The 12,118-nt window shown below is 37.0% G+C and overlaps 1 protein-coding gene across 1 annotated transcript in view; it reads right to left on the reverse strand.

Moving 5' to 3' along the window:
- Positions 1–12,118, reverse strand: part of DCC (DCC netrin 1 receptor) — a 1,139,534-nt gene that overhangs the window by 43,301 nt on the left and 1,084,115 nt on the right. The window contains exon 26 of the mRNA XM_066352289.1: positions 6,188–6,343. Coding sequence (XP_066208386.1) covers positions 6,188–6,343 — 156 coding nt within the window. The remainder of the gene's footprint in view (positions 1–6,187; positions 6,344–12,118) is intronic.

Here is a 12,118-nt window from a genome sequence, read left to right on the forward strand (position 1 = left end):
GAAGTAAAGGTATCACTTTTTGCAGATGATATGATACTATACATCGAAAACCCCAAAGAATCCACAAAAAGACTACTAGAAACAATAAGCCAATACAGTAAGGTCGCAGGATACAAAATTAACATACAGAAGTCAATAGCCTTTCTATATGCCAACAATGAAACAACTGAGAAGGAACTCAAAAGAGTAATCCCCTTCACGATTGCAACAAAAAAAATAAAATACTTAGGAATAAACATAACAAAGAATGTAAAGGACTTATATAATGAAAACTATAAACCATTGTTAAGGGAAATCGAAAAAGATATAATGAGATGGAAGAATATACCTTGTTCTTGGCTAGGAAGAATAAATATAATCAAGATGGCTATATTACCCAAAGCAATATACAAATTTAATGCAATTCCCATCAAACTTCCAATGACATTTTTTAAAGAAATAGAGCAAAAAATCATCAGATTTATATGGAACTATAAAAAACCCCGAATAGCCAAAGCAATCCTAAAGAAAAAGAATGAAGCTGGGGGCATTTCAATACCTGACTTCAAACTCTATTATAGGGCCACGACAATCAAAACAGCATGGTATTGGCAGAAAAATAGACACTCAGACCAATGGAACAGAATAGAAAGTCCAGAAATAAAACCACATATATATAGTCAAATAATTTTTGATAAAGGGGCCAACAACACACAATGGACAAAAGAAAGCCTCTTCAATAAATGGTGCTGGGAAAACTGGAAAGCCACATGCAAAAGAATGAAACTGGACTATAGTCTCTTCCCCTGTACAAAAATTAACTCAAAATGGATCAAAGATCTAAACATAAGACCTGAAACAATTAAGTACATAGAAGAAGACATAGGTACTCAACTCAGGGACCTGGGTTTTAAAGAGCATTTTATGAATTTGACTCCAAAGGCAAGAGAAGTGAAGGCAAAAATTAATGAATGGGACTACATCAGACTAAGAAGTTTTTGCTCAGCAAGAGAAACTGATAACAAAATAAACAGAAAGCCAACTAAATGGGAAATGATTTTTTCAAACAACAGCTCAGATAAGGGCCTAATATCCAAAATATACAAAGAACTCATAAAACTCAACAACAAACAAACAAACAATCCAATAAAAAAATGGGAAGAGGATATGAATAGACACTTCTCCCAGGAAGAAATACAAATGGCCAACAGATATATGAAAAGATGCTCATCTTCTTTAGCTATTAGAGAAATGCAAATCAAAACGGCAATGAGATACCACCTCACACCTGTTCGATTAGCTGTTATTAGCAAGTCAGGTAATAGCAAATGTTGGAGAGGCTGTGGAGAAAAAGGAACCCTCATACACTGTTGGTGGGAATGTAAAGTAGTACAACCATTATGGAAGAAAGTATGGTGGTTCCTCAAAAAACTGAAAATAGAACTACCTTATGACCCAGCAATCCCTCTACTGGGTATATTTCCCAAAAACTCAGAAACATTGATACGTAAAGACACATACAGCCCCATGTTTATTGCAGCATTGTTCACAGTGGCCAGGACATGGAAACAACCAAAAAGCCCATCAATAGATGACTGGATAAAGAAGATGTGGCACATATACACTATGGAATACTACTCAGCCATAAGAAATGATGACATCGGAACATTTACAGCAAAATGGTGGGATCTTGATAACATGATACGAAGCGAAATAAGTAAATCAGAAAAAACCAGGAACTGTATTATTCCATACGTAGGTGGAACATAATAGTGAAACTAAGAGACATTGATAAGAGTGTGGTGGTTACTGGGGGGAGGGGGGAATGGGAGAGGGAGAGGGGGTGGGGAGGGGCACAAAGAAAACAAGATAGAAGGTGACAGAGGACAATCTGACTTTGGGTGGTGGGTATGCAACATAATTGAACGACAAGATAACCTGGACTTGTTATCTTTGAATATATGTATCCTGATTTATTGATGTCACCCCATTAAAAAATAAAATTATATAAAAAAAAATCCTTGATGAATGACTAAATATATATACAGCTGCTCACAAATATTAGGAGATATTTTATTGTTTCATATTCATTTTAAAATATCCCCTAATTTTTGTGAGCAGTATATTTAAAACCTATGAAGTATAGGAGTAGAATGTTTATGCCTTTTGCTTTTAGATGAGGTTCAAAATTTACAGAGCTAAGCACCCTGTTAAGAATCCTTTATATTACTTTATATAATTGTTTTTGTCATATATTTATATTATATATTATGCAATAGTTATATAACTATCTTTATTTAATGATCTCCTTTAAACAAATTAAGAAAATAAAATCTACAAAAAACTAAAGTTTATTTATATATTCATTTCTCTTGTGCTTTCTTAATAAGTACTATTTCTTTCGAGCAGCTTAGGTTTATAGTAAAATGGACTGTCAGGTTCAGAGCCGATCTCAGCTCCCGCACGTGCACGCACAGCCTCCCACAGCATCCACTCCTGCCCCGGACTGGAACACGAGGCCAGTGGTGGGATTCAAATGAATTTAACAAGCAGTTCTCTGCCCTAATGACTGCTTTAAGTATATAAAAAAAGATATACCAAAAGGTAGTTTATTATTTCATGCATTTAATACTTAAATAAGAACAATAAAAAAGGTACACAAAATGAGATTATGTTATAAAAAAGAATTTTAAAATATTAATGAAAAAAATTAAATAATACCTGACAAAAACAATAAAACTCTTATTTAAGATATTTTCATATTGCTTCTTGATTGGCATCCTCACTTACAATTTTTTCACCTGTGGATGGAATGAACATTACTATGGGCACTTAGAATACACTTGCACAGATGAATGTTAAAAAAGAGTAAGGAATGTAAATTTGTGATTTCCACATTGGGCGACTACCCAAGCACCCTCACCTTAGAGAGAACCCTAATTACAAGTGCCATTTTAACAACTGGTTCGACGAACTCAACAAAAAATTAGATATTGGTTCTGCCAAAACTGTGTGAACCAGCTGAATCCCACCTCTGCATGAGACCCTAACCACAAATATAAACAACTTCTACACTGATTCATTTATCATTTTCTTTTCCATTGAACTTGGACTTTTGGAATCCTTTCCCCCATGAGCCAGTGAGACAGTTTTGCATGCTGTACCAAGTCAAGAGAGAAGGAAGAGAGTCAATGGGACATTGAATTTTCAGAGGAGTGTATGCCTTAAAAAGAAAAAGAAATCACAGAAGCACATTGCGAATAAAGGAACACATTTAATTTCTTATTTAAAGTAGTGAACTTCAGCTTGTCTCAATCTTACTGGAGGGTAACAAAGATCTTTCCACACATTCTTCCTACACATCCTTCTTAAAGTGAGAGAACACATATGAAATCAAAAGAAAACAGACAACGACCCAATGAAAAAACTAAACTAAAACTATAAACCTCTTTTCTGCTGGGAAAAATTTATTTCAGAATTTAAAGAAGAGACTTGTGGTTCTAAATTCTTTGACTAAAATTACATTCCTAATTGTCCTGGGATTTGGAAGCTTTGGTGGCTGAACTTCCCATATTTTTATCATTTGATTCCCTCCACTATGGTTTGGGGTACTATTTGCCATTGAGTTTTTGCACACAACTCTATTCTGCAGATATGATGTGCAGTGAGAAAAGGGAAAAGAAATCTCATTCTCTCTTGGCAGATTTTTGATGCATTTTAATTCCAACCTTGCTACATCAAGACAATTTATGATTTCTTAGAGCTGTCCCTGTTGGGTTGGAAAAAATATAGCTTACCCCATGAATATATTTTATTACTGCTACCATTTTATCTGTTAGAAAACATTCCATCTCATATGAGCTGCTGAGTCACATGTACTTAACTAAGGGAGTAAAGCCATAAAATCGATTTAAAAATGCTGTGCTTGAAGGGAAAAGAAAATGTCGAATGGCACAGGAAAAATCATCAGGGTGTATATATGGTTTGAGAGTCTCTATTCCCACCTTCCTTCAAACAAATGAAATACTGCTATCAGGATACAAAATCAATAGACAAAAATTGCTTGCATTCTTATGCATCATCACATTTTCAGAAAAAAAATTAAGAACATAATCTCATTTACAATAGCACTAAAAGAATAAAATACTTAGGAAAAATTTAATTAAAAAGAGAAAAATCTATACACTGAAAACTATAAGACATTGACAGAAGAAACTGAAAAAGACAAACAAATGGAAGGGTATTCCAAGCTCATCGACTGATAAAATTAATATTATTAAGATGTCTATATTCCCCAAAGTGATCTACATATTCAATATGACCCCATCCAATGATATTTTTTACAGAATATAAAAAATTCTAAAATTTGTATAAAACCACTAAAGGCCTCAAAGAGTCAAACCAATCTTAAGAAAGAAAAACAAAACTGGAGACATCATACTTCCTTATTTCAAACTATATTACAATGCTTTAGTGACCAAAACAGTGTGGTATTGTCACAGATCAGTGGTACAGAATAGGAGCTCAGAAATAAATCCATGCATATATGGTCAATTAATTTATGACAAAGGAGCCAAGAATATACAGGATAGGGTTAAAGTAGGTTTAGAGTTGTTTGTATGGAAAATAATACAATAATAAATAAATAATGATACAATAATAATCTCTGTGTTTTGTGTATTCACAACTGTAAACCTATTTTTGCCCCACCCTGTACAATAGGAAAAGGGTAGTCTCTTTAATAAATGATGCTGAGAAAATTACTTGGAATTTTCTCCTAGAAGAATATGTAGAGGTAAGTAAGCTACTTGACATTGGTCATAATAATGTTTATTTTTGGATTTGACACCAAACACAAAGGCACCAAAAGTAAAAATAATCAAGTGGAACTACAAAATTTAAAAACTCCCAGACAGCAAAAGAAACCATGAACAAAATGAAAAGGCAATCTAAGGGATGGGATAAAATATTTAGAAACCACATATCTGATAAAGGGGAATATTCAAAGAACTTAAAAAACTCATAGAACTAAATTAAAAAAAAATCAAAAACCAAAAAATCATTTTGAAAAATGGGCAGAGGAACTGCATGGATATTCTTCCCACTAATCATCAGGGAACACAAATCAAAAACACAGTGCAATATATCCCTCACACCCTTTAGAATGGTCCTCATCAAAAAGACAAGAGATAACAATGTAAATTGGTGCGAACTGTATGGAAAACAATATGGAAGTTCCTGGAAAAATTAAAAATAGAACTACCAGATGACTCCGTAATCCAAGTTCTGGGAATACTGTATCAAAACCAACTTTACTATATCTCTACTAACTTGTAGAGATAGCTGCACACCCATGTCCATTGTAGCACTTTTCACAATTGCCAAGATATAAGATCAACCTATGTGTCCATCAATGGATGTATGAATAAAGAAGATGTGGCACTATATGCACAATGGAATATTATTCATCTATGAAAAAGAAGGACACTCTACCCTTTGTGACAACATGAATGGGCCATGAGGGCATTGTGCTAAATGAAATTCCAAGCCTGACCAGGTGGTGGCTCAGTGGATAGAGTGTCGAATTAGGATGCGGAGGACCCAGGTTCGAGACCCCAAGGTTGCCAGCTTGAGCGTGGGCTCATCTGGTTTGAGCAAAGCTCACCAGCTTGGACCCAAGGTCGCTGGCTCGAGCAAGGGGTTACTTGGTCTGCTGTGGTCCCACGGTCAAGGCACATATGAGAAAGCAATCAATGAACAACTAAGATGTTGCAACAAAGAACTAATGATTGATGCTTCTCATCTCTCTACATTCCTGTCTGTCTGTTCCTATCGATCCCTCTGACTCTCTCTATCTGTAAAAAAATAAATAAATACAAAATAAATAAATAAAAGTAAAAATAAATGAAATTCCAAGCACCCATCAAATTATTATTTTACTGAACCATTGGACCTTTGTTTCCACTGCTCTTTATATTGTGATTTAAGTGTAGTGTGGAAAGATGTCCTAAAGAATCAGTACAAAAGCATGAACCAGGATCCAAAATACTAACTACACTGGGAAAGAAAAATCTACACCCAGGTCATGGGTAAGTCAATCTTTCTGAGGGGTAAGAAAATCAGAATGCTACACATGTGACAAGACAACCATGGTATTATTCATTTGTTTCTATTTAAAAAAAAAAAAAAGGAAATACATTATACTGACTTTTTCCTGTTCCAAAACCTCGGTCCACTGACAGTGTTGGAAATGGCACGGGCCGGAGCGTGAACTGTGGGTGGGGGTATCCGCATGTGGGAGACGGCAGGATTCCCGGGTACTGGGCACTTTCTAGGGTTGGTACAGGAATGGCACTGACGACGGCTGCAACACAAAGATAATACTTTTTAAAGTCCTATATATTCATGTAACAAGCAATTGGAAGTGGCTAAATTTTTACAACTTCTAATCCATACATACTCTTTATGGTATCATGTAGGTTCCTTTACTTACCTCTTTCCACAAAGTCCTTTACTAATAATTTTAGAAAAGACAACTCACGTCTCCAGCATCTGACCAAGAACCATTATCCTGAGGTTTAAAATTTTCCATAATTTCAAACAAAAGAATATTAATCAAGACATCATAGTAAAAAAAGGGTCAGAGTAATGGCGGGGTAGGAAGCGATACCGATAAATCTCCCCCAAAACTCAACAAGATCTTCAACCAGAAACAGAAAAACCTATACTTGGAGCTTCCAGATGTTTCGCAATACACCCAAAAGTATGATTGAGTGAAAAATTGGCTAAATATATAACCAAACCCCGAAGGAAATAGGGAGTAAGAAATGCTCCGCCTTCCTCACTAACCTAAACAGGGTGGCTTTCTCTGGTAACTGTGAATATAGAAACTGAGGCGGGCAAAGGGGGTGAATACATCCAGGCCGCGAAACAAACGGCCGAACCAGGCTGTGGCACGGAGATCCAAGCCGAGGAAAATCTGATCCTGTGGCAACCCGGGCAATACAAGCTAACACTCGCGCCAAACCCAAACAAAGAAAGACAAGCGGCGCGGACATTTTACCCGGTCTCCTGGTCGGTGCGCAGTTAGTGGGCGAGAATTTCTTCCTAGGCCCCGAGAGTGGGTGCCCGTGTTGCCCCACGGAGAGGCAGGGTCAGAGGCCTTTCTGTGGGCCGAGGGCAGAGTCTCTGGGCAGCCCCAGCGCCCTGGGAAAGCCACGCACGGGAGGGAGTGAGAACTAATTCCAACGGTGGAAATTTTCCGTGCTGCTGGGGGTTTCACTCAGAGGGAAACGCGGCCGGCCTCATATCCAGGTTTGCGCGCGCAGATAAGGAGTGAGCGATTCCTCCGAGTGCCTCGGCAGTGCACGCCCGTGTTATCGCACAGAGGGGCAGAGTCAGGGGCCTTGGTGTGGGCCAAAGCAGAATCTCCGGCCGCCCCAGCGCCTTGCAAAAGCCGCGCACGAGGACGGAGCGAGACTCAATTCCAACGCTGCAACTTTTCCCTGCGGTTGGGGGTTTCACTCAGAGCGTGAGACTGCTGGCCGGATATCCTGGTCTGTGCGCGCAGCCAGTGAGTGAGAGTTTCCTCCAAGCGCCCCGGAAGTGGGCGCCCGCCTGTGTTACCAGACAGAGTGGCAGACAGAGCCAGAGGTCTTTGAGTGGGCGGAAAGCCCGCCTGATTATGCTAGCAGCTCTGACTGACTGAGCCTTACCCAGAGCCCTGTGCTGAGTGGAAATAGAGTGGGGAGTTGCCAGCTCTTTGAGCCTCTTACTATCCAGGCAGAGGCAGCAGCAACCCCATAGCTGGATTATCAGGCTACTAATTGAGGAAGGAAAGACTAGGAGAAAGGCTCCAGGAACACGGACTCTCTCACTGTCGGAGCCTATAAATGCTAATGAGCTTCGACTGCCAACGAGACTAAAGCACAATACATGACATTGCCACAGAGACTTATCAACTGCAAACCTCCACCTGAGCGTGCCAAAGGGGCAAAACCCGGGGTACAGAGTCACCGACCAGGAAGAGGGAGAGAAAAGAAAAAGCAAGAAGATAACCTCTCAAAATCAAACATAATCTGCAGACTTTATAACCTATCCCATTTTATTATATTTATTCGTTTGTTTCTCTTATCTTCATTCTTGATACTTTTTTTTTCCTCCTCCAATTTGGCCGATTAACTCTCTACCGGTCTTACTCTCTCCTCTCCTTGAACTACACTACCCATAAGTGTTACATCTCCCATTATCTTTTCTCTTCTCTTCCTTTCTCTCTATGAGGGTTGCACTCCAAAACCCTTAACTCTCTCTCTCTCTCTCTCTCTCCTTTCTTTTTTCTTCTTTTAGTGGTTCCCTCTTTTTCTCTCTCTCTCTCTTTCTTTTCTCCCTCTATATTAGTTTCTTCCTTTATCCTTTACATCTCCTCTCATTCAAACCTCAATAACAAACAAATTATCTTATCTGGGACTCAAACTTATGTTTGTGGCATTTTGGGGGGTTTTTACTTCACCTTTTTAACTCACTAGCAGTGCTCTCATCCCTGGCTCTCCATATTATCTAGTTCTTGTTCCACTAAATACAATAGTAATTTTTTAATTTGTCCCCCCATTTTTCCGTTTTCCTCTTAATCCTCTCATCATAACTCTTAGACAACCAACACCTAAAAGCAAATCATTTTATTCTTGACCCAAATTTTTTCCTTATTTGCTTTTTGTGGGTCCATACGCTCTTTTTTTTTTTCTTTTTTTTTTTTTTTTGCCCCTTTATTACTTTTCCCCAAGTCAGGCCCTCCATCACAGGCATTGTTTGTTATAATTCACAGTCCACCACAAGATTTTCTCAAGAAAGAGGGGAGAGGAGAGGAGAGGAAAAAAGGAGGGGGGGAATAATTTCCTTTTTTTAAAAAAATTTTTATTTTATTTTATTTTTCTTTACTTCATCATTAATTTTTTTTTAAAAACAACTCTTTTCGATTTTTTATTTTTTAATTATTTTTTAAACTTTTTATTCTTTATTAAATCTCATTAATACTATCAACAAAACCACCCTCAGATGCCATTAAGGAAGAGAAAATCGAATATCATGGATACAAAAGAAAGAGAGGTAACACAGCTAGATGAGGAAAAATCTATGGAGAAAAAATTTAATATATTGGAAACCTTGGAGCTAAATGACAGAGAATTCAAGATAGAAATCCTAAAAATCCTCCGAGATATACAAGAAAACACAGAAAGGCAATTTAGGGAGCTCAGAAAACAACTCAATGAACACAAAGAATATATGTCCAAGGAAATTGAAACTATAAAAACAAATCAAACAGAGATGAAAAACTCAATTCACGAGCTGAAAAACAAAGTAACAAGCTTAGCTAATAGAACAGGTCAGATAGAAGAGAGGATTAGTGAAATAGAAGACAAGCAACTTGAGGCACAACAGAGAGAAGAAGAAAGAGACTCAAAAATTAAAAAAAATGAGATAGCCCTACAAGAATTATCTGACTCCATCAAAAAGAATAACATAAGAATAAAAGGTATATCAGAGGGAGAAGAGAGAGAAAATGGAATGGAGAACATACTCAAACAAATAATAGATGAGAACTTCCCAAGCCTGTGGAAAGAACTAAAGCCTCAAGTTCAAGAAGCAAACAGAACTCCAAGTTTTCTTAACCCCATCAAACCTACTCCAAGGCATATCATAATGAAATTGACACAAACCAACAGCAAAGAAAAAATTCTCAAGGCAGCCAGGGAAAAGAAGAATACAACATATAAAGGAAGGCCCATTAGATTATCATCAGATTTCTCAGCAGAAACTCTACAAGCTAGAAGAGAGTGGACCCCAATATTTAAAGTCCTGAAAGAGAGGAACTTTCAGCCACGAATACTATACCCATCAAAGCTATCCTTCAAATATGAAGGAGAAATAAAAACATTCACAGATACAGAAAAGATGAGGGAATTTATCATCAGAAAACCCCACTCCAGGAATTACTAAAGGGGGTTCTCCAATCAGATACAAAGAACAAAAAAAAACAGAGCCACAAATAACAGCTCCAAGAAGAACACAATAAAACCAAATTTAAACTGTAACAACAACAAAAAGAAAGAGGGGGAGAAGATGGAGATTAACAGTAGCAAAGGACGATGGAGTGCAAAAGTACTCACAAAATAGTTCGCTACAATGAACAGGGTAGGGACCCTTTTCATTACTCAAAGGTAACCACCATTGAAAAAACCACCACAGAAGCACATGAGATAAAAAAAGATAGCAACAGAGGAAAGATGTATGGAATACAACCAAATAAAAACAAAAGATAGAAAAACAAAAGAGAAGGATCAAACAAGACACAAAACTAACAGAAAGCAAGATATAAAATGGCAATAGGGAACTCACAAGTATCAATAATTACACTAAATGTAAACGGATTAAACTCACCAATAAAAAGGCACAGAGTAGCAGAATGGATTAAAAAAGAAAATCCAACTCTTTGCTGCCTACAGGAAACTCATCTAAGTAACAAGGATAAAAACAAATTCAAAGTGAAAGGCTGGAAAACAATACTCCAAGCAAATAACATCCAAAAAAAAGCAGGTGTAGCAATACTCATATCGGATAATGCTGACTACAAGACAGGAAAAGTACTCAGAGACAAAAATGGCCATTTCATAATGGCTAAGGGGACACTGAATCAAGAAGACATAACAATTCTTAATATATATGCACCAAACCAAGGAGCACCAAAATATATAAGACAGCTACTTATTGATCTTAAAACAAAAACTGACAAAAACACAATCATACTTGGAGACCTCAATACACCGCTGACGGCTCTAGATCGGTCATCCAAACAGAGAATCAACAAAGACATAGTGGCCTTAAACAAAACACTAGAGCACCTGGATATGATAGACATCTACAGGACATTTCATCCCAAAGTGACTGAGTATACATTTTTCTCCAGTGTACATGGATCATTCTCAAGAATTGACCATATGTTGGGCCACAAAAACAACATCAGCAAATTCAGAAAAATTGAAGTTGTACCAAGCATATTTTCTGATCATAAAGCCTTGAAACTAGAATTCAACTGCAAAAAAGAGGAAAAAAATCCCACAAAAATGTGGAAACTAAACAACATACTTTTAAAAAATGAATGGGTCAAAGAAGAAATAAGTGCAGAGATCAAAAGATATATACAGACTAATGAAAATGACAATACGACATATCAGAATCTATGGGATGCAGCAAAAGCAGTGATAAGAGGGAAGTTCATATCACTTCAGGCATATATGAACAAACAAGAGAGAGCCCAAGTGAACCACTTAACTTCCCACCTTAAGGAACTAGAAAAAGAAGAACAAAGACAACCCAAAACCAGCCGAAGAAAGGAGATAATAAAAATCAGAGCAGAAATAAATGAATTAGAGAACAGAAAAACTATAGAAAAAATTAATAGAACAAGGAGCTGGTTCTTTGAAAAGATCAACAAAATTGACAAACCCTTGGCAAGACTTACCAAGGAAAAAAGAGAAAGAACTCATATAAACAAAATCCAAAATGAAAGAGGAGAAATCACCACGGACACCGTAGATATACAAAGAATTATTGTAGAATACTATGAAAACTTTATGCTACTAAAATTCAACAACCTAGAAGAAATGGATAAATTCCTAGAAAAATACAACCTTCCTAGACTGAGTCAAGAAGAAGCAGAAAGCCTAAACAGACCTATCAGTAGAGAAGAAATAGAAAAAACCATTAAAACCTCCCCAAAAATAAAAGTCCAGGCCCTGACGGCTATACCAGCGAATTTTATCAAACCTTCAAAGAAGACTTGGTTCCTATTCTACTCAAAGTCTTCCAAAAAATTGAAGAAGAAGCAATACTTCCAAACACATTTTACGAAGCCAACATAACCCTCATACCAAAACCAGGCAAGGATGGCACAAAAAAAGAAAACTACAGACCAATATCTCTAATGAATACAGATGCTAAAATACTGAACAAAATACTAGCAAATCGAATACAACAACATATTAAAAAAATAATACATCATGATCAAGTGGGATTCATCCCAGAATCTCAAGGATGGTTCAACATACGTAAAACGGTTAATGTAATACACCATATCAACAAAACA

This window comes from Saccopteryx leptura, chromosome 11 (assembly GCF_036850995.1).
Source record: "Saccopteryx leptura isolate mSacLep1 chromosome 11, mSacLep1_pri_phased_curated, whole genome shotgun sequence".
Classification (NCBI taxonomy): Eukaryota; Metazoa; Chordata; class Mammalia; order Chiroptera; family Emballonuridae; genus Saccopteryx; species Saccopteryx leptura.